Here is a 26,569-nt window from a genome sequence, read left to right on the forward strand (position 1 = left end):
GATTTGACTCCTGTTCTAAGATTAATCCATCATGAAACTGTTTTATGATCTCAGAAATTAGAAAATAGTGGTATTTATAAAAACAAAAATATTGTTTTTATAAAAATTCTATATAAATTAACATGTTTAAAAACTTATTCGTAAATAGTTTATTATTTAGAAATCACATTGCGACGAAAACACTCGTTATTCGGCTTCCAAACGTGGCATTCCTTTTTTTTTTTTTTTTTTTTTTTTTTTTTGAAAACATGATGTTGTTTTGGTTAGGGGGTTTTGAAGTTCGAAATCGCGTAGGCAATGAATAAAGCATAAATGGCAATTTTCATTTTCAATTTTTCTTGGCTAGCAAAAAGGTTTTGGAGCTCTCGTAAACCGGTCAAACTGGTTAAAGACTTAAATTAAGACAAATGATGACTTAAAAAATAATAATGTTCTCTCATGATAACTTGAAATTGGCGATCGTAGATTTCATTTTTTTTTCCAACCGTTTATACATTTGGACAAATCACTGCCACAGCATGTACTGGAATCATCAATCTAGCTTGCTCTGCTTTAGAATCATCGCTCTAAAATAAACTAAGTAATTTTTCATTATACAATTAGCTGTCTTCGACGACTATTTCTTCAATTACCTTATTAATAATATTAAGTTCTATCAGTGAACTTTGTTGGAGCATATCTTAAGATAACAAACGGAAGCAATATATTACTTACATAATAAACACAGAACATTCTGATTGGTTGGCTAAATCTGCAAAGAATAAAAATTAATTGGCCAATAAAAGAGGCGAAATCAGTACACTGGTTAAAGCTGAAAATTTTATTTTGAAGTGTTTTACGAAAATGGAACATTAGGTTTAAAGTTAGCAGCCATTGACAGCATACCTAAGAGTCATTAATTTTCATATAAATAAAATTTGGTGAAATCGGACTAATAACTGTGTCTAGGGTACTGACTTTTTGAATTTACCGATTATCAATATACATAAAAAGCGAACGTGTGTGGCACAGAAATTGTTCTTATTAGTTAATTGTTGAATGGCAATAATTAAATGTGTTGGTTTCGTGCGTCAACAAAAATAAAATGCAGACAAACCTACTATAAAACTAAATCTTATTGCATTATAGATAATATTATCAAATTTACATCAACTTATTTTCATTCAACATTCTAGCATCGTTTTTAACAACAACAAATTAAAAGTTCCAAAAATATCACTGTTGCCAATCTGAATTGTACAACTATTTACAAAATAAAATTTATAATTATTAAAATAATCGTTAGCTACTTTTAAATAAAATATTTACGGTTTGTGTCGCAACAAATGTAAGCACGCATCCTTACAAACTTTTCAAATTACTTCATCGAACATTTTTTCAATGATCTTAATTCAATGCTTCGCTTAGCTGATTTATGGAACTACAAAATATTATTAGAAATTCGAGAGAGGGTTTAACTAAAATTAAAATTAACTAAAAATCAAGTAAAATAAACTGAAATTAACTAACAATAACTAAAAATCAAGATAATTAAAAGTTTTGTCGAAGCAGAAAGCTTAGTTGAGCATGAAAATAGGTTTAACTATCTTCAGATAGTTAATCTCTATGACTTGTCTATGGAAATTGATGTCTATGTCTTCCAAACTATTATCAACAATGTTTTTACATTACCTTATAACTAAAAATATTACCTTTTCCTTTAAAAAGAAAAATTGAGCACCAGCTTTCTCGCAATATGGAGAAAAAAAGAATTCAAGCTACATCTATCAAAATTTGCCAAAGTAATACATAAGAAAGAGAGTATTAACATATTTAGCGACATATCGTCTTAAAAAAGCTAGAACTTGGCGCCATTTGTTACCATTCACCAATTCTTTTAATGTTACCAAATTCTCCAAGCTAGTTTTTTTTATTATTATTTAATATTTTTTTAAATTTAATTTGGGCTAAATTAAAGAATATGGTACCATCCCGATAAGGTGATAAATTTCCAAGTAGGTTACTCTAACTGTATATTGGCCTGATTTGGCAGGACCTCGAAAGATCTGCAGTTTTACAGCGTACTTTTGCAAATGTTATTTTTAAGTTAAAGAATTGCTTTCTTTAGACATTAACACAGAAATAATATTTTCGCTTACGCTTTTATTTTGCAATATACACTTTTTAGATTGCATACCTTTACACACATTATCAATTAAATTCATGCTTTTCAATTGTCTCAAATAACAGGAAGTTTTTTTTTTTTTTTCAATCTTACAAATTGATCTTTGAACAACATAAATAGTCAATAATCTTGATAGATATATTGGTCACCAAAGATGTCTAGTTTTAAATACATTAATGGATTAATATTTTAAGCAATTTTCGTGTGATATTATATATGATAATTTAAAAATATTATGTACTATATTTTTCGGAAGTTTTAAAAACACCAACACATGTTTTTAAATTTTAAACGATCTGTGTGATTTTAGATGTTATTTATTTAATTGAGGTCAGTAGTTAGAGAAATATGTCAACGAACTTTGCATGTTGAAATTTTTACAGAATCACAAAGCAATGAATAGGTAAATTCTAGAGGTATTTACATTTGATTACCGAAAAAAAAATCTCTCCGCAAGATCTCGTTACTGTCATATAAGAGAAATTATTTTTACACTACACAAGTTATCACATGTAAAAGCACACTGCCCATGCCTGATGATTTCTACAAGTATTCAATGTTTCTTAAAGCTGCTTCAATAACATTCATCTTTAATAGTCAGCTTTGGCGACTACCTAGTTTATATTTAAATGGTTATATTTAATTTACATTGGTTATTACGTTTAATTTCATGTACATTGTCTAAATATAACTTCATATCCATGATATCGAAAAATTGACAGACATTAAAGATATGTTGTTTTAATAGTCTTAAGTTCGGTTCATAGAGTTCTAATGAAAACCAATCCTATGATATGATAGTACTATTAAAAACCTGAATATATGGTTCCTCTATCTAAAATAAATTTCGCGGTGCTGTAAATTCATATTTCTATCCGTCTCGTAAACTATGCAGAAATTAAGCGAAATCTTTCATCTTTAACTTTCAACGACGAAAAAAACATCATGCGATTAAGTGCTTTAATGAAACAATGAAAACGGTTTGTACTTCTTAATCTATTGTTAGAAATCACGTAACAAAAATAAGTTTTTTGAAAGAAAAAAAAATTCTCGAAAAATTCAAAAGTGATTTGCAAGATTATTAAATTGGTATGATTAAAAAGACAATTTTTTAGATTTTGAAACGGTGTAAAATCCATTTTTTGAAATAATATGTGCGAAAGTTATCGAAGGAAAACGCCAAAATTCAGCTTAATTTTTAATTAATTAAAATTTTTAAAAAATCGCTCCAAGGTGCACATTTTTAATCTCCATGATATGTATATACTAAATTTGATAGCTGTTGGTCAAACAAACTGCCTTGCAGAATGGCAACACAAACACACACATTTATATTTACTATTAGTCGAAAAATAAAAACTGTTTCATTGTTCTTTAAATTCATTCGTTGACACAATAACTCGTTTCCTTTTGAACGCTATAATAAAACTGCCGTATAATAAAACGAAAAAGAAAATTCGACTAATTAAAAATAAAAAATGCGTAATATTAGCTATAAAATTACTTTCCTTGTTTTTAAATATCTGTTAAGCTGTTTAAAGAATGAAACTAAACTTCAGATTGCAGGTAGCTGTGGAAAATGATTTCAAAAATAATGTACCAAAAATTGCCACTGGAATTTCTTGCGCACAGATTAGGTCAGCACGATGAGAATGCTGCAATTGGGTCAGAACATTCTAATGCTGATTGACAGAATATTATTTTCTGACCGCTTTATAATATATGTCATTTATTTCTGTCTGTTCCTTTTTTTTTAACCCTCGAATATTAACAAAATTATGCATATCCTAGTTTCCGTACTTTCTGTAATTACCGACTCTGTTCGTTGATACAGCTGCAAAATCTTTTCTATCGAATAACTTTCATGACTATTTTTATTATTACTTTACTAAATTCGTCGTCCCATATTCTTCCTAGATATGTTTATAAAATTTGGTTTCATTTTGTTCATCGCTTTTAGTTGAAGTTTCCAAATAAGGAAAGTTATTTTGTGTACCCCCCCCCCCTTGCTGCTTGCACTTGTTAACAACGAAAAGTTATTAGAAAAAAAAATAGAAAGTTTATTGGGAAAGAGTAGAAAGTTGTAGAAAATGAAGATAAAAAAAGACGCTGCAGAAACAAGCAGAACAAGAAAGTTTTCTGGAAGAAAGCGAATGAAATATTCTAAACTTACATAAAATTTGAATGAGATATGTACATTATTTCAACACAGGATATTATAAAGCTATATATGATAAATTTTTAGAACTCCAAAAACAATTCTTAACAGGTAAAATTCGAACTTGCATGCTATCACTCTAAGAAATGCATCACTTTCAGACAATAACACATATAAAAACTATTTTTTTCCTCAAATAAAAACGTGTGTTCGCGTGCTTCAATTTTAAATAATAGGTATTCTTTTCAGTATTATTCGTTTAAATGTAGTCGAAAAACACACATTGTAATTTCTAGAAATGGCATCGCAAAACATGAACCCGCAAGTTCTAAAAACTATTATTCAATTATGCAGCATTTTCAAGCATCAGATTTGCTTCGAGTAAATAAATATTAGATTGTTGATTAAATACAATTCTTCTTGAATGTTTTTTAATATTTATTTAAAAAAAGTCAGTGTTTTATCCTATTGATTCCACAAAAGCTAAACAAATAAAAAATAGTTTTCTGTTTCTTAAGAAAAATATTAAAAATAATAAAAGAACGAAAAAATTGTCTCGAAAATCACTTAATGATTATTACTTAAACAAGATCTTTTGCTTCTGTTTTAGTTCAGTAAACGTTTCAAGGGATCATTTATAACTGAATTTTAGAGTACGTGTATTGTTTTTCCATTATTGATGCATTTTTATAAATGAAAACTTCAAAGAAATACCACAAGATTATTGATAAGCGATCATCAAAATCCATGTTTGACTTCAATATCTGTATCATTTATTTAATCGCACAAAACTGAAATGTTATCTTCCAAAAAGGGTAAATAATTTAAATACTGACCTTTTTTTTTTTTTTTTTTTCCAAAAAGAACAAATTTTAAATACCCATTAATTTTGATCCAACGCTCGCCCCACGCAATCATTATTCCAAAAGATACCATTCCGGAATAAATGTTCGCATTAAAATTCATCATTTGTAGCGAGCTTAAAAACCATTAAGGTTACTTCCCCCTGAAAAAATAGAACAATAAACAAGGGCTTGCTTTTTTTATAATCGAAGAAACGACGACTTTCTTGGCAGATGGCCTTGTTTTACCCCTAACCTCTCCGCCATTTTTCCCAATTTTTTTCTGCTTTTTTTTTAATAAAAAAGAAAAAAGTTACGTCCGTGAAGTTGGCAACAGCAAGAACAGGAACGATCATCGATCAGTTAAGTCAGGAAAAAGAGACCAAATCAGAACCAAGGTTTGAACACAAATGTAACCTGTCTGCTTGTTGGATGTTCCTAGCATTGACCTGCATAGCCGATCAGTTTCGATTTTTTAAATCTTTCTTCATCTGCTTTTTTTTATATTATTTCTTTCCTCTTTTTTTACCCATCCGTTCTTTTACCTCTCCAACCTTCTTCTTTGCCGCCATTTTTTTTTTTTTTTTGGTTAAATATTATTCTTTTGGATGAATTCGATTTCTTTCACGTGATTTACTGCTTTGGAGTTTCAGTTTTTGAAGTGGGGATTTTGGATAGAGATTTATACTATTTCTGCCGTCTTTTTTTTTTTTTTTTTTGGAACTGAATGAAAGAATCTAGAGTTTGGAGAAAAAAATCTGTTTAATTCATTCATGGTAATCAGTCAATTAATTTTATTTGTGGAGTAGATCGTTTTTTTTTTTTTTTTTTTTTTCCATTTACTCAACTTCTAATACCTAAAAAGAGAATGTAAAATACTTGATTTAAGGATAATTGATTGCAGGGGGCTTTTTTTTTTAAATTTCAACAGATTCTACTATTCAAATGCCATTTTTTTTTTTTTTTAGATTTTTTTAATACTTTTTTTACATCCAGACATCGTATCTCAAAACGCACTATTTAATTTTCATTTGAAGTTTAAAAGAAAATAAATCAGTATTTATGGTTAAAAAAAAAGATCAGAATTCTTACTGAGAACTTGGTAAAGGTAAATTATTTAAAAGTAAATTATTTTGAAAAAGTAAATTATTTTGAAATGCTAATCTGTTTATTTTTATTCATTTTAAAAGTAAATATAAAAAGCAATTTCTAGAAGCAGATAAAAAGCAATTTCTATATCATCCATCTGTGAACACAATGCTCAAAAACTGTTTAAACAAGACAAATGAAATTTTGTATGTAGACTTTACACCACATTTATAGATTTCGGTAGACTGATGAATGAAATTCATTCAGGAAAAGTCTATCTATTCTATTGTCCAAATACAAGTGAACACACTCGCTGTAAAAATTCCCAGATAGATTAAATAAAATTTGATACATAGATTTAGCAGGTAAAATGCAGATTTTTATCATATTTTGAACTAAATCTGTCTGTCTATCTGTACTTTTGCATGCATCTAAATGCAATAACTCAATTTCAATGATTTAAATAAATGAAATTTGTTATTGATCATGTGACAACAATTGTAGTTATGTTTCGAATTTCGCCTTTAATTAGTCGGCATAATGGCGCCTAAAAAGAAATCGATTTTCTTGTATATGTGTACTAACCACATGCTAGCAATTAATCGCCAAGAAGGACACGATATATTTAGTTAAAATGCTCTAAAAAAGAGTCACTCTAAAGATCAATATTTCGTAGCTATTGTTTGTCAATGCCATACCTAAGGTTCACAATTTTATGGGAGGAGGGGGTGGGGTGACCGGAAGTTAATACCTTTATTAGAAAGTATATTAGGGAAATTTTAAGGTTATTTCTCTCACTAGTCAGGAATTGAATTCATAGCGATCTACTTCATTATCAGTGCAGTAATTTTTTCCTCCAGAATCGAATAGCACATGTTCTTTTCGAAACAGACTTTATGGAACCAAAAAAAAAAAAAAAATGTATGAGAAGAAATGAACATTTGTTATTAAAAAGAGTTTTAAATTAAATTATTGGGAAATTTATTAAATAATTGTGAAAGTATATACAGGGTGTCCCAAAAAAATGTATACACACTTTAAATAATTGTAAATTTGGGGTTTATTATAATTCGAATAATTTTCAACATGTAAAAGATTCTACAAATATCATTCTATTGTCTTGTTATCGCATGTTCTCAAACTGATGTCCGTTCTGCTCCAGACACTGCTGACAACGCGAAGCGATGGAATAGCACACAAGATGGAATAATTCCCTTGTGATATTCGTACATTCATGTTCAATGTTTTCCCTCAATTGAACAACTGTTGCAGGTTTATGGACGTCGTGAACAGTTCCATCAGCTTCAAACTTATCTCTAATTCGAGTGATGGTAACTCGTGTGGGTGGTTCTTTGTTAAACTCCCTCTTAAATTGTCTTTGCACTTCTACTGCATTTTCATACTTCCAGTAGCATTTTAGAATAAATTCCCTTTCTTCAAATTTAAGTCTGTCTGCCACCACTCGGTTCAATGGGTTCAGTATGTAAAGAAAGAAGAAATAACTTAGTTATCAGCTGCTAAAATGTGTATACATTTTTTTGGGACGCCCTGTACATTCAAGATCTTGTTCGCCATTCACCAATGACAGGCGATTATAGTTTGGGAACCTCTGAACTAGAGGTTACAGTCACGGCCATAACAATGATTGGTCATCAAATGAAACCGTTTAGCCAGTCATTCATTTTAACTGTGCGCCATTCAAATTCGACCTTTTAACATCTAAAACGATTGACAATGTAGAAACCGGTCAGTTTTGGCTTGGCGGGAAATTAAAATTTTGTCATCTCACTCTATCCAATTTCTGTCCCATAATGACATTTAGTGTGTGTCGGTGAATATGGGTGAGGTGGACATAGTCTAGATTACGTAGAAAGGGTCTTTGTAATGTACGAGGGATAACCATTCCTTGGAAGACTTATAGTAAGCTTTCACTCGGAAGAAGCGGAGGACTGGAGTGAAATTAACGTGGTGTGGTAAAGCATGGAATGCTAAGCTCTCCCCATACCACCATTTAGTGATATGGGAAGAGCGTAAATGACCAGCCTGGCATTTTCGGTAGGTGTGTTGACTTTGGAATATCTAGACAGCATCTGAGGTAAGAATCGGGTCTAAATCAAATATATGGAGGAAGTTCATTTTGATGAAGATTTGAATATAAAAAGCAGTTCTAGAGCCTTTTAAGAGAATTTAAATGTTTCTTCCATCTTTAAAAAGAGGCTATAAAATTTTTATTTGGCAATTTTACATTTGGTTGGGCATGTATGGTGTGCGCATAGTTTTTTTTTTTTCTTTATTTTAGAGACTATTTTTTTCTTTGCAATATGTGTGCTAAAAGAATTCTTTTTAACCTTGCCTGAAATTTATATCTCAATGTACAATTACGGAAAATATCAGAAATCCAGCCATGGGTTGTGCGGGGAAAAGTCAACAAATTCAGCAACAGAAAATGGAACTTAATTCAACAAGAAATAGCGCCAAATAGATAATGAAGCACATCCGAAGCATGCAGGAAGCACCAATTCACAGTAACATACAAACAGCAAATCGATAATAAGCACAAAGAACTCGGCGAGACATCGCTCAAATACTCGCTTGAGCTGAACTCAACTAGTTTACTACTGACTTCGTCTCTCGGATTTGCCTAAGCAAACGAGAAAACGATTTCAAGAGTAAACGAAGGAATTCGAGCTCTAATGGGGCTATCGCCAAAATTCTCGAATATTCTGGATCTTTCACTTTTGACACCAAAGACGCCAAAATTCGTCGCCAAAGTCTTGGAGAACACTGCATACGATCTGCAGTCGTTACTATTTCTGTAAAGCGATTTTCTTTTTAGCAGACTGTGTCGGGAAAGCAGTATTACAAATGTGTAATAATAGTGAGATTAACAATAGAGCTTAAAGAATATAGAGCTGTATAGGAATTTTTCGTTTTTAAAATATCCCGCCTCTAGATCCTGGTTTTTAAAATTATGCCTATGAGAAGGAAAAAAATCTGAAAATGTGAAAGACGAAAGAATGGAACTTGGCATGTATTTTTTTATATATAATTTGCAGATTTTCATTACATTTTGGGAAGACTGTATGCAGATCCGTCCGTAAATATGCAAACAAAATGAAAAACGCAATGAATTAGACAGATGAAATCTGACATAAATTTTGATTAGCGAAAGATAAATCTATATCGAAATTTTGACTAAGTCCATTAACGAGTCGGCTTCGATCAATCAGATTATTATTGAAAATATGAACATGATAAATCAAAATTTTAAAATTTAATTAATTTGTATAAATTTTAGTTCATTGGAAGTCCGAAATCGTAAGTCTTTTATAATTTTGAAATAAGACAATCGGATCTGTTTTTATTAGAGTGAGTGTAAACGTATTAACTTTAAAACACAATAAGCTACATAATTGAAATCTAACATATGATTTTAGTATCAAAATTAAGTCTTTACTAAATTTTAAATTTCTAAACTTCGGTAAAAAGAGACTATCATAAATAAGCAATTAGTATAAGATGTAAAAGATTCGTTCTAACCAGCTCTAGATCCTCCGATGCGTATAAATGACCGGCCTCCGCGATCAGTAACACTGGTACTAATATAGTTTAGAAAATAAAAATTAAAAATTATCCGCCCATGCAACATCTCTTCTTACGTGAGGTAGGACCCATCATCGGCGAGAATTTCACCACCATTTCAGTGACCCTAATACCGGTTATTTCCCCTGTAGCTTCTCAGCTATGCACTCAAGATCCACATGGGGGAATAAATTGTGAGTGCATCAGAAGTACAACTGTGATGTTTGGCCGCCATTGGCGACATCTGCGGAAACGATTGGCGATATTCGCCGCCGTCGCTGTTGAAGGTTATTGTTAATGATATGATTGAGAAGAGCTAGTGAGAAGAATGGTTATGCTTTTTCTTTGATTTTGAATAGGTAATTTTAAGAAAAGTCTGCGTGCTGTGTTTTATTTGAGACATGATTTTCTTTAAGAATATATTCGTGTCATTACAACAACTAATTTATATACAGTGGGAGTTGTCTGTTCGAAACTTACTTACCAGTTCTCTAATAAAGGCGTTGCCCTTCACCCCTGCATTGTCTTGTACAATGCAGCAAAGGCCACGAATACTGCTAAAAACATTACTCAGATTTTTATTTTTACATTTAAGAGTTGTATGCTTTGTGGTAGTAAAGAAAATAGGTACTTTTTAAGTTTGTCACTGACGAACAACGGTTAAGAAAGGCTCCATTGACATGTAATAGCGATTTTTTTAACGCTTAATCGCTGAGATGAGGTTAATACGCAAGTACCAGAAAACTGAATATGTATTTCGGACTCTTTTTATATTTGCGGTAGATTGAAATCGAAATTGGATACAAAAATATAATGTCAATCACATACTGAATTTCGTTTACCTAAGTTGATACGCTTTTGAACAGTCGTACGCAAAATGCAAATCGACAACACGATTTTATTTTATTTTTATATTTGACACATATCTGTAATTTAGAAACTAAAACTCTGTACCAAATTTTAGCCATCTAATTCTTTTCATTTGGTAGTTATAGAGTTATATCGATTCGGCAAATGGACAAACAAAACCTATTTTATCTTTTTTTTTCTTCAAAATTTAATTTCACATATCAAATTTAGCTAAATAGTTCAAAGCTTTTTTGAGTTATCATTTTCGCCAAGGGACAGATATAATTTCAAAAATACACTTTTTAGACTAGGAGGGAACTGAAGTGAGGAGAATCCCTTGATCGAATTTTTTTTCACGATTATGATACTTTCTTTTTGTATATTTCATACGTGGAAAAGTATCAATTGTTTTGCATAAAAAAAAAAGAAAATCCCATTCCAGAAAAGTTTTCTAAAATTTAATGAAGCTTGCTTCAGAAAAAATTGAATAGAATGTACTTAATGCAATTCCCATAACTATATTACTTTTCAAAATATTTTAAGTTATAAATAAAATATTTTGAGAACTACTTACTCTATTACTAGCCTCCTATTACTATTCCATTCTTTTATCTTAAGCAAAAAATAATAAATAAATAAAAATAATTTATCAGCCAATGAAAACAATTTCCTAGCATTCGTAAGACTAGGGCAGGAAAATTAAAAGGAGAAATTAGGCAATAGTCTAGGTCTCCACAGCTTTAAGAAATCCGGAGCTCTCGAGATTTGCTTGTGGTATTTTGAAAGCAATTTTATTTTGGGCTTTTGTTTAATTATAAAGGCTATAAAGCCGAAATTATTCAAATTAAAATCAAATATTGTTTTAATTAAATTTTGAAGAATTATTTCAGAAGCATTCCTAATTAATTAATTTCCGAAAGCTCTATATCATGATATTTTATACTTCTCAAAAATATGGCATTTTACGATTTAAAAAATATTAAATTTTATTAACAAATATTATTAAAATATGTTAAAAAATTTATTTTATTTTTTTACTTTTTTAAATACTTTTAAATTTTAGCTGATAACTCTTTTATACGCGATGTACTGAAATCAACTTTTTAGAGAGTGATTTTTTGCATTAAGGGGTTTGGTATTTCACTTCGTCAAATTTTGCCACTAAAAATCTTCCTATAAAGAAATTAAATTAAAATAGATAAAAGAATATCTGATTTTAAAATACTGGATAGGAAACGATGACCCAAAGATTAAAATCCTCTAGAAGGCTTAATCTTTTCCTGCAAGGGACTTTACAAAAATGGATATTAATCCTTTCAATATATTAATATTTCAATTCTGTTTTCTTGGATGGCAACGTTTTGTATTATTATACTTGTAACAATATATTTTTGACGAGGTTGTATTATTATTTCTTCCGCTTCAAACAAAACATTAAAACATAGCCACTTTAATATAAAAAAAAAACTCTGAAACGAAGTGAAATAAAAATCGCTTTATAAAATAATCTAAATTAAATTCCAAAGTTCTAACTGAATTATACAAATTATCGCTAAAGATGAGAAGTGCATCATCAGAGGCTTAGAATGCCATCGAAAAGAAAAGAAACACTTGTTATTTCGTGAAAGAAAAAAAAAAATTGTTTTTGTCCAAAGTAATAACCTGCAATCTTCACAGGAATGATAAGCGCCGCTTTTTCGATTTAAATGAATTTTTATATTTCATTAGGCATATTAATTTAGCTTAGTTTGTTTAATGCTTTAAAAAAATGGAATTTTAATAATCGATTTTTCGTTTATTCTCTGTACATGAGAAATTGTCATCGACATGTGTTTTGTCGATGACAATTCACCATTCTCATATTTTCAGAAAATAATGATTAGATAACCGATACATTTTAATTAAATGCGGTTGCTGCCACCCGGTATTTAATCTGGGGGAAAAACTAATTTAAAGATTAGGTAATATTTAATATTAATAAGAAAAAGAAAAATGAAATATAAATTAAAAACTAAAAAAAAGGGGGGAAATGATAAATAATAAAAATAATTGCACTTTTTAATTCATTAATAATTATGTTTTTAAAAATTACTTTCATAAAATTTATCTGTCAACATTTAGGTATAGCATCCACCGACTAGCGCAAATGTCAAATCCACTTGGCTCCAAATTCGAAGAACATTTTCTCTTCAACAGAAAAGGTAAAATTCTTTATTATTCATACTGTAAATCATTCCCGTTTGCCGGTTTTTATTAATATATGTCAAAAAGTTCTAATAACGGTTTCAATAAATATTAGAGAACTAGCCAAATAAAATAATACCAAAACAATTTAAAAACGTATTATGTAAAAAAAGGACAATATCTAACCTACATACGAAATATCGAGATTTTAAATGGTCACTGGCATCTTCAAGCAAACTGCTGTAATTTCAGAGATTCCATTGACCAAAAATACATTATACAGGTAATCCAAACACAAAATCAAAATTCTATATATACACTCGCACAAATAAACAAAATCAGGAAAGTCGCATGTTGTGAATTTGATATGGCAGCCCGCATATTTTTGATGGACGAATGGTCAGAATTTTATAAACAACTATTTATTACATATTTAGAAAAGCATATTTATAGTATTAGCTGATATTTACATTAGACATAATTAAGAATTGATACATCGTCGTATTGATAGCTCGATAAAATTCTACAATAATAACGTTAATGTTGCCAACTCTAAAATGCTAATAAAACAAAGTTTTTAAACTGTCAAGATGTTCGATTCAGTCTTTTAGAAGAATACAATATCATCCATTCATATTTCATCGAAAATCAGTTGGAAATATCATATTTAGATTTAGGGAAAAATTGTAATAAAGAAAATGATTATTAAATTAATCTTAAATAACTCCAAAATATTCACACATAAAGTTTACCGAGTAAAACTTAATTTAACTAAAGTATGCAGATACATAATATATAAGTGATTTCAAAAATTTAGCTCAGAAAAATTTGGATTTCAACTTCATTTAAGTTAAATAGTTTTAAAATTTTTGGTCACTTTAATAATTGCTATTCAAATTAATACAAAAAGTTTCGCATATAAATTCCAAACTCTTGCATTCCAAATTTTAAAAAAATTTAAATTAAATCTACGATCGCAAATTTTAAGTTATGTGAGAACATTGTCATTTTTAAGTCATTATTTGTCTTAATTAAGTCTTTAATCAGTTTAAACCGGCTTGAAACAATCACGAGACTTCTCTAACGGTCTCTATCCCTCCCTCCCTCTGTCTCAATCTATCAATGATAATTTTTTTAAACTTTCATTTTCAATTTGTCTAGCTGGCTAACAAAGTTTTGGAGCTCGACCGATTTTGAGATGAAATAACAGCTACGATAACATAGTTCTACATCAACCTTTTAAAAACGCATCTGCTTTCAAAGAAGCATACATAATAATAACGCAATACTGGTAAAAGCAGGTAAAAAAATAGATGCGATTAAGAGATGATGAAAATTGCCATTTATGCTTTATTCATTGCCTACGTGATTTCGAGCTTCAATATTCATTGCCTACGCGATTTCGAGCTTCAAAACCCCCTAACCAAAACAAAATGTTTACGCATGATAAAAAAAAATTAAGTTGGCAATAAATTGCACTTCCCACGTAGAAAAGAGTGAAACATTATCTCTAATGTACAAAAGAATTGCAGAAGCAAAATAATACTACGCTCATTTTTACTTTGCAACTTTATACTTCTTTTTCTTAATTATATAAAACAGAATAAAAATTCATAAATTGTATATGATGAAAATCCAAACTACTCAATAGATTTCTAATTTAAATTTTTCTCACAAATTATAAGTATAAAGAAGGTTTAAATAAAAAGTTCTGTGACAATTAATTCAGTGGTTAATTTTCTATTGATTAAAAATTAATATCCTTAAATAATTAATATCTATTTATTAATAATTCATAAACGGAGTGTAAGCGAGAAAATTCAAAGTACTCAATAAATTTTATTCAAAATCTCTTCACAAACTATATGAAGTATAAAGAAGGTTTAAGTAAAAGTTATAATTGCTTTATTCCATGATTAATTTTCTATCGATTAAAAATTAAATTTTCATCGATCATGTTTATTATTAAAGATGCAAGCAAAAATTGCTGTGCCCAAACTTTATAAGCTTAAAGATTTTTAAAAATGAGACTGGAAGATATTTCAATAAAATTTATTTTGCATCGTTAGTGAAAAATTTTTAAGTTAGAAAAATGTCCAGAGCTTTTCTCTTACTTAAAAACAGATATAAAATTTGACTATTTTATTTTTAATGGTCAGTTGAAATTTACTGTTGAAAATATCTATCTTCATATTTCATGCCTCAAATATGTTTTCAAGTTGTTACTTTTGTAATATTTTGTAAAAACTTTTAATAATTTACTGTAAAAGTTAGCTTCCTGTGCTTTTTAAATTCACAGATTCTACACTTTTGGAGCAACAGATTTTCTAATGTTAAGGAAAAATAGTTGCAGGACATAAAAGGAATTTGTGTATATTTTGTAATATGATATTTTATACTACACAATGAATATTTTAAATTAAAAATATTGTTTGTATAAAAAAACGTCAGTTTACAGAAACTTGCGGATACCAAGTTATTTATTTACTTTGTCGCATAAGATGTTTTTACTAACATTTAATTTGATATGTTATAAATTTAACCATTACTATAAGCATTATATGTTACGCTACAAGTACTACGAATTTTGTCTTCAAAGCTGAAATATAAGCATCTTTTATTGAAGATTTTTTGACAATTAATTAATTGCTAGTTCTTCATTATTTAAAAATATAAGTATGCATTCATCTCTGGGTGTATCAGTTAATTTTGTAGATTTCCTACAAATGATAATATTTAATTGAAAATGACAAAAAATTATTATTTAATATGTGTTTCAACAATAAAGAAATGATTGTCTTCATGAAAAGGAAAATTCTTAATTCCTGCTGTATATGATAATATCCTTTCATCAGTTTTTAAATATCATATTAATGAATTTAATATTATATAAAATATTTTTTAATATTTTATAAATAAAAGTTTCAAAACAAAATTTTGACCGTATGGGGGAAAAACATTTCATTTAAATTTCGATGATGATATATATAAAATTTTTATTAAATAGGTCACTTTCTCATTTATAAATTAAAAAAATCAAGATAATTATATTTAATAAATGGAAAAAATATTTTCAAGGGTTTGTTTATTTTATAAATAAAATAAAATACCATATAAATTAAATTTTAATGAAAAAAGAGTTCAAGTATTACTAATCAATTCTTACCCTTAAATTTTCTTTAAATACTCCTATTTCTGTTTCATATTTTAATTGGAAATCACACTGCAGTTCCGCAAATTCAGATGGAGTGTAACTAACAAGTAACATTCATTACTTCATTTTCACTGAATTAAATTTCTTTTTTATGAATTTAATTAGCAATTATTAACAGTTGGTATTCATATTATTTCAAATAAAAGTATTATGTCTGGTTATTAATGGACTTTATAAGAGAAGTTTTCCAAAATTAAGATAATTTTGTTAAAGTTTGTGTGAAAGTTATTCCGTAATTTTTTTTAAAGTGGTTTCATTCTTTTCTAAAAAAAAAAAGTCTTAATTAATGAGAATTACTATATATCCTACTGAATTAAAAACCATTTTTAGAGTCTTAATATAACAATCACTGATAGTTGATTTTCATGTTACTTGCGAATAAAATAATATGAAATTTAGGTATTTATGATCTCTATGTTAAACGCAGACGTTAGCTTCTTAAAATGTAGTTAATAATGACAAAATAAACTTGTTTAAGAAAATAACATTTCCAACCTTTTAACTAAAAAAATTTTTTTAATTCCGAAGATTATTGAGCGTATGAAACTACAACAGAGAAAAAGAATAAACACAAGTAAAGCGGGAGAAAGTAAACAAGTTCTATATTACAGTCACAGTTAATCTGATGCTTAAGTGGGAAATAATAATAATACAGTTAATAATGAAAAATTAGTAAAAATAAAAATTAAACATTCAAGGAAACAGTTAATGAATTTAAATTTAATTTGTTGTTGCCAATTCGCTACACAAATGATGCATCTAGTATAGTTTTCTGTATTGATGAAACTGACGAAATCCGATTTTACAAAGTTTAGATATTTTTCTTGGAAACGATTTATTTGCAACTCGATCTGTTTTGATTGTTCGCTCAGCTTTAGGGAAAGAGGTGGGGGGGGGATTTTATTTGTTGTTAAAAAAATCTCTGGTTAATGGATGAGACTAATTTTTATGCTACTGAATTGAATTTTATTTATGAAGTTTAAGTATGTACTGAAAATTGTGACTCGTGTCGTCATTTTCGAATTAAATCAGCAAACTTGGGTAATTTTCAATAAAATCTAAAAAATAAAAAATAAATCTTTTTTTTATTGAGAATTATTTTATCTCTTCCACGTTTTTTTTTTTTTTTTTTTTTTTAGTAAAAATGGAAGAAAGAAACACAAACTAGTGTAAACTGTTTATTAGCCTCTTTTAAATAAATTTCTAACTTAATGTAATTTTTTGCTTTTCAAAATATTACAGATTTTTTTTCTTGTTTAATATGCACTTTTTGGCATTGTAAACTTCAAAAGCATAAAAATTAATGAACAGGGGAAAAAAATTGTAATCTTTCTGCTATATTCTTAAAGAACATTATCTACATTAAAATATATCTATATATATATATTCTTAAAGAACATTAACTATATTAAAATATATATGTATATATTCTTTAAGAACATTAACTACATTATAATATATATATATATATATATATATATATATATATATAATATATTCTTTAAGAACATTAACTATATTATAATATATATATATATTCTTAAAGAACATTATCTACATTAATATATATATATATATATATATATATATATATATATATATATATATATATATATATATATATATATATATATATATATATATATTCTTAATGAACATTAACTATATTATAATATATATATATATATTCTTAAAGAACATTATCTACATTAATTTTAAGAAATGAATGAATGAATGAAAGAGTTGGCATATTATTATTAAAGTATTAAAAATTGTCAATTCTTTGAATCCCAACTGAAGAAGTTTAAAATGTATTTCAGTCAAAGTATACTTGAAATGTCTGTCAAGCCTTCTTTTCTTCCTTTAAAACTAAAATTGTTAATGAAAATATTCTCCAATACCGAACACTATGACCGTAACTTCGATAGGTTTGGGATAGGTCAATTAGTATTTCAATGTTGGGCTAAACAATACTCTGAACTCGACGTTCGAAAAATGCAATTTTCGTAGAAAAAGGTGAATGTTTTTGTGAAACTCTCTTAAAAAAAAGTTTCGACTTTGTCTCCAAGTTGCTATTTCCAAAATAAAAAAGTCTCGATGACATTGCTCCGAATATGACAATTCTAAAGAAAAAAAAATTCTCAAGGAAGAAAAGCTCAAATAAAAATGTATTATTATAAATAGAAGAAATGCTAAGACATTTAAACTGAAATATAATATAAGCCAGCTGGAATGGTCTCGCCGAAATTTTATCGTAAACTCTCTAATAAATTTATAATGCATGGTATTGGCGTACAACAGTTACGAAATATTAAATTTGTCGTGAATTTTGCCTTTTTACTGAATATATCATATCATCCTTGGCGGATTATTTGGCGATTCATTCCTGGCATGCAGCTAATATTATTCAAAAAACGAATTTGTACTTTAGGCACTTTTTATTCAACCGATTGAAATAAAGATTTGACACAAAACTGCACTTGTTACAGAATCCCATACCAAATTTGATGTATTTAAGTCACTGCGTTTTTGAATTACCAAGTTTAACGGTTAACGTGTCGCTGGATTCGGCTCAAAGTTTGATAAGTTTGATACATTATAGATATTAAATCTATGTACTGTGATTTATCCATTTAACTCTCTCCGTTTTGTAATTAACGTGTTAACTTATATTCGAACGGACGGGCAGACAGACTTCCTCTAAACAAATTTTACTCAAATTTTGATAGAACTGTGCACATTTGGTATAAAGACTGTATACCAAATTTCAACCTTCTAGTTCAAAGTATTTTCAAGTTATCTTTGTCACAGACAGACAGACAGACGAATATTTTCCAAAAATAGGTTTTTCAAACTCAGAGGGCAAATGAGTCTAAGATGTGGGAATTATTCAAAACCTCGAGATGAATTTTTTGACCATTACTATAGTTTCTCTATACTATGTATAATAGAAAGTAGAAAAAGAAAAGAATACCGAGCTATAAGTTCGGATTATTCTGAATATGCCATTTTACAGGAAAAATTAAAAGTGGAGGAGGGGGGGGGGCTTATTGAAAGATACCAAATTCATTGTTTTACTAAATTAGCAAATTTATCAGCAAATAAATAATATTTATTTGCAGTGATTAAATTCGAAGGAAAAAAAAATAAATCCCAGAATTTTAAAAGAAACACAATATGCCTGAATTTAGATTCGTAATGAAAACTTTTAGCATATATGCGTTGATATAAAATTATTTTTATTGACTAATATGCATTAATGTCTATTTTATAACTATACATAATACTTAAATAAAAATATAACTATTTTTTAAATCAAAATTTAAGCTTTTAATTGCTGTCACACATCAATAAAAACTTGTTATTAATGTTGATTAATTGCAATTTTTTTTTTTTGCTTTAAATGTTTTTCTATACCCAGTTTGTTGGAGGCTTGATTTGAGAAGTACTTAGTGTTTAAATGAAAAGGAAATCAAAAGGAACAATTTCTTTTTAATTATTGTTCCGAATTTTTTAAAAATTATAATTCATTACGAATTATGTGGGATAATGTGGTTCCTTGTTGCTGACAAATCGAGATGAGATCCGCAAAAAATTAATGAAAATGGCGCCTTGCTGTGGAACTTATTTTACTTGATGTTCCTGGAATTGAAATCATCTATCAACGAACGTTCTGAAAAAACTATGCAGTTTTCAAATTAGATCAAGGATTCTTGAAAACTAATACAGCACACAACGTAGTATTAAAATAAGAAATTGTTATTTGTAGCAAAACAAGGTATACCTATATACAAATAGGTCTTTTTTTGTTGAAAAAAGCTCAAATTCAAGCCAAAGTAATTCTATGAAATGATTATTAAACATCTCGATGTTAACACAAGTTTTTGATACGGAATTCCCTTTTATTCAATTCCCACAATTAGTTCACACTCTCCCTCAATATATTTATGTATCTTGTTCAAATTTTCAATCGTTAATAAAATATTTTTTACTCATCCACTCAAGTTCAAATACATTTTTTTAAACTTGTAGTGGATGGCACTTGATGTTAATACAGGTTTTTTTCAAATATTAATTAGTTCATTAAATTTAATTAATTTTAAATACTTTAAATAGAATTTTAGCAGTTTGTAATTAAAATTGCAATCATCAATAGCCAGTAGCTCAATCGGTAAAATGTAAGGATTTCAGTATTTTTCACGCGAAGGTGAAGAATGCGAGTTCAATTCTTGCGAAAGTAGGAATTGACTTTAATTTTTTTATATTACGTGTTTTTATTTTTTCCACTTCTTTTTGATTAATGATCATAGACTGTTGATCAAAAAGAAGTAATAACCATTAGTAAATCGGAAGTGTAACTGTGGTTATTAATAAAATTACAACATTGGGGTTATAGATTTATAAAAAGTTAACTGCCCGGTAATTTTTTTTATTGATATATTTTGACTATGACAAATAAAGCTAAGAAACAATTTTATTTATTTTCATTGTTATGAATTTCTTTTTAACAAAATACATATTGACTTAAATTTTCTAAATTCTCAATTTCAAATCTAAATTATCTCTGAAATGTTAACTTCTTGAGAGTAATATAAAATATAAGAACATTTATTAAATTTTAAATTGTTTTTTTCTTCATATTTATTCAATATATTCATTGTAGAAACGTTTTTGAAAGAAAAAAAAGAAAAGAAAAGAAAAGGAGAAAATTGCTGCATATTTTTCTTTAGAAATCGAGTTCCTTAGAAAACCTGTAAAAAAAGGTATGAATTTCTAGATAAAGAAAAGCAATTTTTCTTTTAAAGAATATCAGGGATTTTTACAACTGAGTTCACCTTTGCTTTCGAGACAATTAGAAAATGTTTATAATTTTTAAGAAACATACTTTATGATAATGTTTTTCGAAATGTATTTTTCCCCCACTAATTGTGATATTAGCTGTTCAACCCAGCACTAACTTTTTTACATGTTTTTATACTATGGTATTTTTGTGTACAGCTGTTTCTTAAAAGCTAGTATTTTCGCAATGTATGCAAGTTATTAAAATATTACTGCTTAATATTAAAACTAATTTCCTTCTTTTTTTCGAGTATATTTTTTCTTAAAGTAAGAATCCTCCCCAAAAAAATCCCTCTATGTTTAAATAAATCGTTTTCATGAAAAAACGAAAAGTTTAAAATCAACGCAAGCACCAATTACAAATTTCTACTTTATGATCTCGATTTTTTTAAAGCTAGTATGCGACTACTAATGTGAATTTAAACATGAAAAACAAATTCAAACAATAAAAATAAAATTTATCCCTTCTTGTACAGGCAAAATGTATGCTTTTTGGAATCTCTCTTAAAAATGCTTGCTCTTGGAATCTCTCTTAAATATTTAAAGAAAGTCTAATAAAAATTTCCATTTCATTGAAGACATGTGCTAGTAAAATCATTGCTAATGCTTAACATGCATGATTTTTTTCCGCCAAAAAATGATTAAAATATAGAAATTAATGTCGAAAATAGAGGAAAATTGGATTTTTTCAAATTTAAATTCAGTAATTAAAAGAGAAAATGTAATTATTAATGCTAAAATTAGCTATCTTTTTAGCTAAAATCTTTAAACAAAATTGGAATAAGTTTTTAACCCTTTAATACATGAGGTTTTATGGTTATGTTTTACAATAAAAAATATGATTGAATCTCAGCATTAAAAGTTAAATAGCAAAAACTGACTTTCCTATTGAGTTTTGAATTTTCGCCAAACTAAAAACAATATTTTTTAAAGTGAAATTTTAAAATATTTAAGTATTTACTCTTATAAATAAATGACATTTACAATACAATTGAGCTTATTGAAATGTTTAACTTAATATTTAAATACCATGAAAAATTCGAATTTATTAAGCGTAATTCAGAAAAAATGATTAATTAAAAGCTAAAAACAGTTTTTATTTCTTTATTATTATCCTCATTTGTTATTTCAATACAATCCTGTCTTCTATCTAACGTGTCTATTTTATTTGGTAATGTATTTACACAAAAAGTAAATCAAGAATTTCTCAATCTACAATTGATGTATCCAAAGTATTTTGTTTAAATGACTTTTATTTATTGTAATTGTTTTCAAAATTAATAATTTTTAGCTATGATTATCAATTTATTAATTCAAATTATTACCTATTTATCCATCATGTTAATTGTTTAATGTCTACTTCATTGTTTCAAACATATTAATTTTTTTATTTAATTTAGATATATTAAACGCACTAAAAAACCTTGCTTCGATTTTTGACTTTAAAATTGCCATTATTTCTTTTTGTATTCAATTTTTGATCAAATTTTTCATAATTCGAATTTTTAGTTATATCATTTTTGTATTTTGATCTGGTCAGGTTCGAAGTAGCCAAATTTCCTTTTTTTTAATGAAATTTGAAATTATTAAACACTGTGCAATAGAATCCATCTGAACTAATTCAGTTAAACTGACTATAAAATGCTCTATGCGTCTGAGTTCAACATGTCGACATTCACCAATTATTTGCTTTAAAGATGTTGGATATCCACACGTCAGACAAAAAATAGTGAATTGTTCAAATAACAGGTGGTTGAGTCGTTTGGTCTTTGCTATTATTTGGATAACTTCGGATATTAATATGTGTGCTCTGCTCATAATTGAGTTAAAATTGCATCAAACTTTCTCTCTGAATTTGTAGTTTATGTTTTTATGATAGATTTCTTAAGAACAAATTATTTAATGCTAGCCTTTGGGGATCAGATCATTCGGAGGAGATATTGGTTATATTTAATTTCAGTTAAATCCTTTAGATAAAACTTTCAACTCCATGCTTCCGCCAAATTGTCAGACGTCAAAACGTCGTGTTATTTCAATAGTCTTACACATATTCTGTTCATTATATATGTTACCGTTAAAGTATGAAATCCGTTATTTTATAGAATACCTAGTTATTCCATGAAATTACTGATCGTGTCCGTTAAAGTGTAAAACTCTCTTGTATTTCATGGTTTAACTAGTTATTTCATTGAATAACGATCTGCAGCCCTTTAAAGTGTAAAATAATCTATAGCATATATCTCGCACGACAAATACATTTACTTTCCACCCCTACGGCATTTATGTTTTCGTTTGTTTGTTTTAGAAATAAAAAATGTTTTTGTTTTAGAAATAATGTTCTTTGTCATTCCAAGTGTCATTTTAGTAATCCTTGTTGTAACAAATGATTTTAGGGTACGTTTCCATAAATACCATTTATACACCATTTATACGCTGCATAAATGAGATAAATGGCTTCTTTTTCATTTTAATTGTCTATCATTAGTTTCATTTCATTTTAGATAAATGGTTTATTTTACACTTTAACTGTCTCTCATGAGTTAATTTATAGAATACCTAGTTATTTCATAGAATAACTAGTTAAAGTGTCAAATGAATAACATATTACACACTTTAACGGACACGATCCGTTATTTCATGGAATAACTAGATATTCTATGAAATAACTGCATTATATACTTTAACGGTAACATATATATATATGAACTTTTTTAATGAAGATCATACTTATGGCATCATAGCGCTACTATGTCCTGTTCATCTATCTCCAAAATTTAACAGTATTGGGGCTTTAATTTTTGAACCGTCCTGTAAACTACATAGATGTATTTTAATTTTAGTTTTTGATTCGTCCTGTAAACTGCATCGATATTAAAAAGAATCCTTCTTTAACTTTCAACAATGGGAAAAAAATCATGAATCAAATATTCGACGAAATAATGAAAACGATTTCGGCTATGTTCACAACAATTAAAATGTTATTGTGAAATATATTTAAAAATATTTTTTTAAAGTTAATTAAATCTAGGGGTAAAGAATTTTACAGCAACTAAATTGGCATCGTTGAAAAAATAATTTTTTTCGACTTTAAAAAAAAGGTGTAAAAATTATTTTTGTGGGACAATATTTCCAAAAAATTGTCGTAAAAATACTGCTTATTTTTTTATTAATTGAAATTTTTATTAATTTTTAAAAAAAAAAAAATCTCTTTAACTTATGTCTGTAATTCTGTCAAGCATCTAGTTTGTAAAGTGCCAACATAGACTCATACATTTATCTTTATTATAAGTAAAACTAGAAAAGAATATTTGTTTTGTTATTTTTTTTATTGTTCCTGTTTTCCTTAAAAATTACTCATGGCTAGTATTATTATGAATTTAAGAAATGAAAAGCAATTTATTTGCGCATGTCAAAACAACACATTTTTGTCAAGTAATAAACTTACATAAACAAAATATGTGTAAATTGAATATTAATATTTCAAATACGTCTTGGAAAATTAATCTTTAAAATGTTCACGGACGGATTTTTAAAAAATAATAATGGAATTTAGTTTCTTATTTTACTATATTTTATTTCCTTTTGTTAATTATTCAATCCATATGGAAAAATTTGGTTAATTTTTTTTTTCCTAATTATTTCTTTATCGGAATTTAATATTTTTTCGCCAAAATCCTTTAAATTGAAGGAAAAAATGGATCGTAAGCCGACATGTTTGTGCTTTTGAGCAAATTAATTTTGCAAAACAATCCTTTGGATTGTTATATGAAAATTTTAGTGTTTATTTTTGTACCAATATGATATAAATTCAAACATTTGTAAAAAATAGTTTTAAAATGAACATATGAAGGACCAGTTTTAGAACGATCAAACTGAAGACTATGTTATTTATGATTAGGATAATTTCTTAAACCAATCTATACTCACTTAAGAAACGATAAAACTTCAGCTAGAAAAGGATTAAATATAAAAAAAAAAATTGCTTAACGTAACCTGATCAAAAAATTAGCATGAGGGTACAAAAGTGAATATTTTGTTGTGACCGTTTTTTACTCCATTCAAAGCATTCATGATTTTGTCTGAAATAAATTAGCATTTGAGTTTTTAATTACATCATTGGCATTAAAGTAAGGAATAAAAACATTTAAGAAATAACACTGAAAATCGAAATGTCACAAATTACAAAATCCTTTAATACGAGAAATTCAGCATTTATAAGCTTACTTTTTAAACTTCAGGATATTTAATTGCTCTGCTGACATGCACAGTTCATTCTGTATGTAATGCTATATTCTCTAAATTGCGAAATGTTACTTATTGGATTCTTGAAAAACTTCATTTTGAAGGGCTTCTATATATTCTTAAAAATGTAAGAAACATATGTCAATGCCACTAAAAGTGAAATTGTTATAAGTTCTCAGCACTTAATTTGTCTACTGAATAACTTTGCCTCTTCGATTTTTTAAAAAAAATGTTAATGGTGCTTAATTGTACTATGATGTGTTCATTCTATTCTATATGCATGTTACAAATCGAGAATTATTAACTTTCAAATATTTTAAAATTCCATTTTGATGGATTTCTGTTTACACTCAAATTTTACTATCTGAAAAAATAAATAAGATCCAAATACCATTGAAAACTGATTTGTCAATCCCTAAATATTTAAAATATATCACCGAATAACTTTCTTTTTAATTTCTTAAAGCATATATGATCTTCGGTTGTCTTATTAAGATTTACATATCATCCCACCTGCTTTCTACACCCTTCTAATACCGAATAAATTTACGACACTTTTAGAAATTTTTGAAATCTTTTTATCCCTTTTTAGAATTTGTGTGACAACATTTATACTCCCTACGCAAATGTAGGGAGTTAGGATATTTTTTATAAACGGACACTAGTTCGACAAATAAGAACAGTTCTCAAGGTCACTCACCTCCTCCGTCTCCAGATCTCGGGTAGAACATGCCGGTGCGCGCCAGCCACTCGAAATGTCCAGATTTGAGTCCAGCCGCAGCTGCGGCCGCCTGTTCGGTCAGCGGCTGGTGGAACGCACTGGTCATGACAGGAAAACCAGCCGACTGGGGTGGGTGCAGCTGCGTGTGGTGAGGATGATGATACTGATAGAGCGGATGAGGCGAGAACACTGGCAGGGCAGCCAGGGGAATCCCGGCGAGGGGGACGGGCCCCTGCCGCGGTGAGGCCACCGGGCAGCGGTCGCAGGAGTCCCCCGCCGGCGAGCTGCGGGCCAGCAGCGCGTCGATGCAGAACGACTTGCTGGTCTCAGCGACGGTCTTGGCGCCGGCCATCGGCGGCATGAATCCCTCTGATATTCTCGGTGCACCGCGATGCGGGAGAGCGGATCGTTTCGGTCGCTGCGATTGCCGGCTAATCTCTGGGCGAGCGGGTGAGAGGGAGGGACTCGCCGCCGTGATCGGCCCCGCCCCTTTTCCGACGTGGCCACGCCCACCGTCCGCTAATGTGTCAGTGAACAGCGGCCCGAGCGGCATTCAAGCGCCCTGCGCCTCCATCCATTATGTGTTGACAGAGGCTGAAATTGCCATCATCTCCTTCTCTCTCTCTCCTTCTCTCCCTCTCCTTCCTCTCTCTTATTCCTTTTCTTCTCGCTGCTCCTTTTGTGC

At 28.6% G+C, this 26,569-nt stretch overlaps 1 protein-coding gene across 2 annotated transcripts in view; it reads right to left on the reverse strand.

Annotated features, from left to right (window-relative positions):
• Positions 1-26,298, reverse strand: part of LOC129957244 (motor neuron and pancreas homeobox protein 1-like) — a 90,384-nt gene extending 64,086 nt beyond the window's left edge. For both annotated transcript variants that reach the window (XM_056069493.1, XM_056069492.1), the window contains exon 1: positions 25,864-26,298. In XM_056069493.1, coding sequence (XP_055925468.1) covers positions 25,864-26,245 — 382 coding nt within the window. In that variant the 5' untranslated portion in view covers positions 26,246-26,298. The remainder of the gene's footprint in view (positions 1-25,863) is intronic.
• Positions 26,299-26,569: the final 271 nt, after the last annotated feature.

The sequence above is a fragment of the Argiope bruennichi genome, chromosome 11 (assembly GCF_947563725.1).
Source record: "Argiope bruennichi chromosome 11, qqArgBrue1.1, whole genome shotgun sequence".
Lineage (NCBI taxonomy): Eukaryota > Metazoa > Arthropoda > Arachnida > Araneae > Araneidae > Argiope > Argiope bruennichi.